The sequence below is a fragment of the Piliocolobus tephrosceles genome, unplaced genomic scaffold, assembly GCF_002776525.5.
Source record: "Piliocolobus tephrosceles isolate RC106 unplaced genomic scaffold, ASM277652v3 unscaffolded_34235, whole genome shotgun sequence".
NCBI classification, from domain to species: Eukaryota; Metazoa; Chordata; class Mammalia; order Primates; family Cercopithecidae; genus Piliocolobus; species Piliocolobus tephrosceles.
The window spans coordinates 1-3,423 of record NW_022317905.1 but is presented as its reverse complement, the minus strand read 5'-3'; the positions used below and the strand labels follow the sequence as shown (position 1 = coordinate 3,423).

Below are 3,423 nucleotides of genomic sequence, written 5' to 3'. Positions count from 1 at the left end.
CGTAGAAGATGTCACCAAGCACCATGTACACCTTCACGTAGTAGAGGATCTCCTTGTCAAACTCCAGCGGTGAGTTGCAGAGCTACAGGGCCTTGAGGTAGAAGTGCTCCGCCAGCTTGCCATGGCCCAGCAGGTGGTGCAGGGCGGCCAGCCGGTGGTAGGCCACGGGCTCATTCAGCCAGTCCCCTGGGGTGCAGGCCAAAGGGGCAGGTGTGAGGACGTGGCTCCCTGGGGCAGTCAGGACACAGGCCCCTCAGGAGTAGGTATGCAGACCCCGGGCAGCACCTGGCTTGCCTCCAGGCACCTGTGGTCACCTGGGCAGCTCTGGCCAGTCCCTTCTGGATTCCCAGACTCACTTTCCCATCTGCAAAGCAGAACTAATAAGGCTTGCCCCTGTCTACTGTGAGGCTTTGGCAAAGTCGGACTTGGATGGCCCAGCTCTGCCTACACATAGCCACCTGCCTTTGTTCACTGGTTTTAACCAGGGGAGCCCAAAACCCATACAGTCCAGGTGCTCCCGGGAAACCCAGCTCCATGCAGCCCACAGACGTGACATCCGACTCCTCCTGGGTGTGTCACGATCAGAGCCCCTTACCTTGGGGGAGTCACTGCATGCCTGAGCTCCAGGTCCCCCCACAGATGCACAAACCCACCTAGGCTGTCTCTGATGTCCTCCCCTTTTCAGGGCGAGTGCTGTGGAGCCTGCATTCAATGCATTCCCACACAGCTGCACACCTACTGTGTACTGGGCCCCAGGGCACAAGGCGTTGGGGCATGCGGCCCGCCCAGGGTTCCCTGTCTCTGGAGGAGGACAGACGATCCTGGCACAGCACCAGGGGATGCCCGGCCTTAAGGGGCAGGCTGCTGGAAGGGGAACTGGGATTTCATCAGCCAGAGAGCCGTGTGATTGATGAGGGTGGGAAAGGCACAAGACAAAGGGAATGTGCCACTCAGCCTGGCACATACAGGGACCGAGATGCCTGGCATGTCTGGAAGGTAGAGGGCACACTGGGTGGCCCTTGTGGTCACAGCCGGAAGAGACAGAGGAAGCAGAGCTCAGCACTGCGTGAGAGACCTCGGGCTGTGCCGCACGGCCGGACGGGGAAGCCAGCTGGGCAGATCTGCCTGCCTGGACAGGAGACCAGGAAAATCCAGCAGCTGTTTCAGCTCCTGCCCTACAGACCTGGAGGCTGGGCTCTGGCAAAGTGTGGATCCTGGCAGGATGGGGGCTCAGGGGACTTACCCAGAGTGATGCTGAGTGCTAGGGCAATGTGGGCAACCTCCAAGCCCTCCTGGGGCTCCTCCAGCATGGCCAGCAGTGCCACCAGCTTGTTGCACAGCTGCAGCTGCGGCTCCACCTTGCGGTTGCCCATAGTCACTTCCAGGGGCAGGGCCTGGTCCTACCACACAGGCAGGTGGGGTCAGGCTTCCCGCAGCACCCACCTTGCCCAGCGCCTTCCTCAGAGCTCAAACATGTGCTTGGAGCATCCCACGCCCCAGTTACCCTTGCACCTCCACAGAGCTCTGTGCTCTGGGATAACGCACGGTTCAGACACCCAAGTTGGGGGTTGAAGAGTCACCTGAGGCCCATGTAGCTACACCCGGCAGCCTCAGACCAGGCGCCTCTCCCACCTGGGCACCAGGGGTCTGACTAGGGGGAGCCAGCACTCCTCTCTGCTCTAAAAACACCACATTTATCTGTGCCCAGGGCTGAGCCATACCGTGAGCTCAGAGGAAAGGAGAAGCTGTCCCCGCTTTGGGGTGCAGGCAGACTTGGGCCCTGGCCCTGGGCCTCCCAGTGACATGCTGTGTGTCCTTTGACATGTCCCTGTGCTTCTCTGAGCCTCAGCTTCCTCATCTGGAAGATGGGGACAGGACTTCCCACTCATGGTTGCTTGAGATCATCAGGTGCAAGGGTAGAGTCACTGTCGTGTCCAGACCCAAGAGTTTGTCCCGGGTAGGGGGCACAGTCAATATCATTCCTGGTGAGACCACTAGGCAAGTATAGGGCCATTGCCACGTCCAGGCCCCAAGCGTTTGTCCCGGGCAGGGGCACAGTCAATATCATTCCCGGTGAGACCACTGGGAAACTAAGCATGTGCATGGGTGGCCCTGCCTCCAGGTGGGAGGCCTCTGCCCTGCCACACCTGTGCCTCAGCCCTCCAGGTGACCCCCTGAGGCCCACATACATCAGCCCACAGGCCAGCTCACCCGGTAGTAGGACATGGCTTTCTCCTGCTCCCAGGCCTCGTTGAAGAAGATGTCTCCAGCTGCCTCAAACAGCTCCAGCCCCAGATTGGAGTCGCCTGTGTACAGGACCACATTCTGTGCCACCTGAAAGGAGCAGAAGTTCCCTCAAGACCCACACCTGGCGAGGTGGCCACACCTACCTTCGCCAGCCTCCTTCCTCTCACACACTGCAGGTACACCTGAGCATTTTTCAGACCTGTGCATTAGGGCTGCCCCACCACTGGCATGAGGTCAATGAACTGATGCACTTGAGTGCCAGGAGGTGACTGAGCAGCTGCAGCCCAGGAGCCTGACACCTGTGAATCCTACCACCAGGGATAGCCCTAGCCCACCCCCCCCCACGCCCCCGCACTCAGTCTCCGTGGCCCCCAGATTGCTGGGAGCCCATCACCTGGTTCCTTTCTGCGTTGCCACATCCCTGTCGCAGCTCAGGGCCGCACATCAACAGTGTTTGTGGGTGGGCCTGGTCCCCTCTTGGCCATGAGCTCTTGATCCTTCTCCTCAGCTCAAGGAGGTATACAGCAGGTGCTCAATAATGAAAGTTTCACCAGGCTCGTGGGCTTCACAATTTGATCCAGATCACACTGTGTTTGGGAACGCCTCTGAAAACAGCCACTATGATAGATTCATTTTGTAAGGAGATGTGCCACATGTCGCTTGGAGCACGTTCTTCTGTGTGTTAACTGAGTGGTCACATTCTTTGAGCATGAGCTGTATACCAGCAGGTGCTAGGCACTGTGAGGGGCCACGCCTCTGCCCTCAGGGAGAAGATGCTGGCCACTGGGGGAAGATGTGAGGGAACCAGTTGGAGGGAGGGAAAAGGCATACAACAGGTGCTCAGCAGTGGCTTAGGAATGAGTGGATGGATGGATGAATGGATGAGCAGATGTGTAGACACATGGATGGATGGACAGATGAATGGATGGACGGATGGATGCGTGGGTGGGTGGGTGGTTGGAATGATGTGTGTATGTCTGTATGTATGTATGGGTGGGTAGATAATGTATGGATGGGTGGAGGGTAGATGTATGTACATATGGATGGATAGATGGTGGATAGACCAATGTATGGATAAACAAATGGACAGATAGATGAATGGAGGGATGGATTAATAGGTAGATTGGTTGATGGATGGAAGGATGAACAGGTGAATGGATGGATGATGGATGGTTG

The 3,423-nt window shown here is 57.8% G+C and overlaps 1 protein-coding gene across 4 annotated transcripts; it reads right to left on the bottom strand.

Moving 5' to 3' along the window:
- Window positions 1-12: 12 nt before the first annotated feature.
- On the bottom strand, window positions 13-3,165 carry LOC113222748 (SH3 domain and tetratricopeptide repeat-containing protein 1-like). 4 transcript variants are annotated; one of them, XM_026452362.1, is made up of 4 exons: window positions 2,642-3,165; window positions 2,212-2,334; window positions 1,244-1,400; window positions 13-186 (listed from the first exon to the last, which is right to left on the bottom strand). In XM_026452362.1, exons 1-4 carry the CDS (start codon window positions 2,690-2,692, stop codon window positions 83-85), a joined length of 435 nt encoding a protein of 144 aa, XP_026308147.1. In that variant the 5' UTR covers window positions 2,693-3,165; the 3' UTR covers window positions 13-82. The 4 variants fall into 4 exon arrangements, with proteins under 4 accessions (XP_026308147.1, XP_026308149.1, XP_026308150.1 ...); XM_026452364.1 differs by having other exon boundaries at window positions 1,244-1,394; XM_026452365.1 differs by having other exon boundaries at window positions 1,722-2,334; window positions 2,642-2,668.
- Window positions 3,166-3,423: the final 258 nt, after the last annotated feature.

Excerpts from the sequence above, each read along its gene's own strand:
- LOC113222748 (XM_026452362.1), bottom strand. The coding sequence starts at position 2,692 with ATGTGCGGCCCTGAGCTGCGACAGGGATGTGGCAACGCAGAAAGGAAC. Across the intron at positions 2,335-2,641 it reads GCAACGCAGAAAGGAACCAG|GTGGCACAGAATGTGGTCCT; the intron begins GTGATGGGCTCC and ends TGCTCCTTTCAG. Across the intron at positions 187-1,243 it reads AGCACTCAGCATCACTCTGG|GGGACTGGCTGAATGAGCCC; the intron begins GTAAGTCCCCTG and ends CCTGCACCCCAG.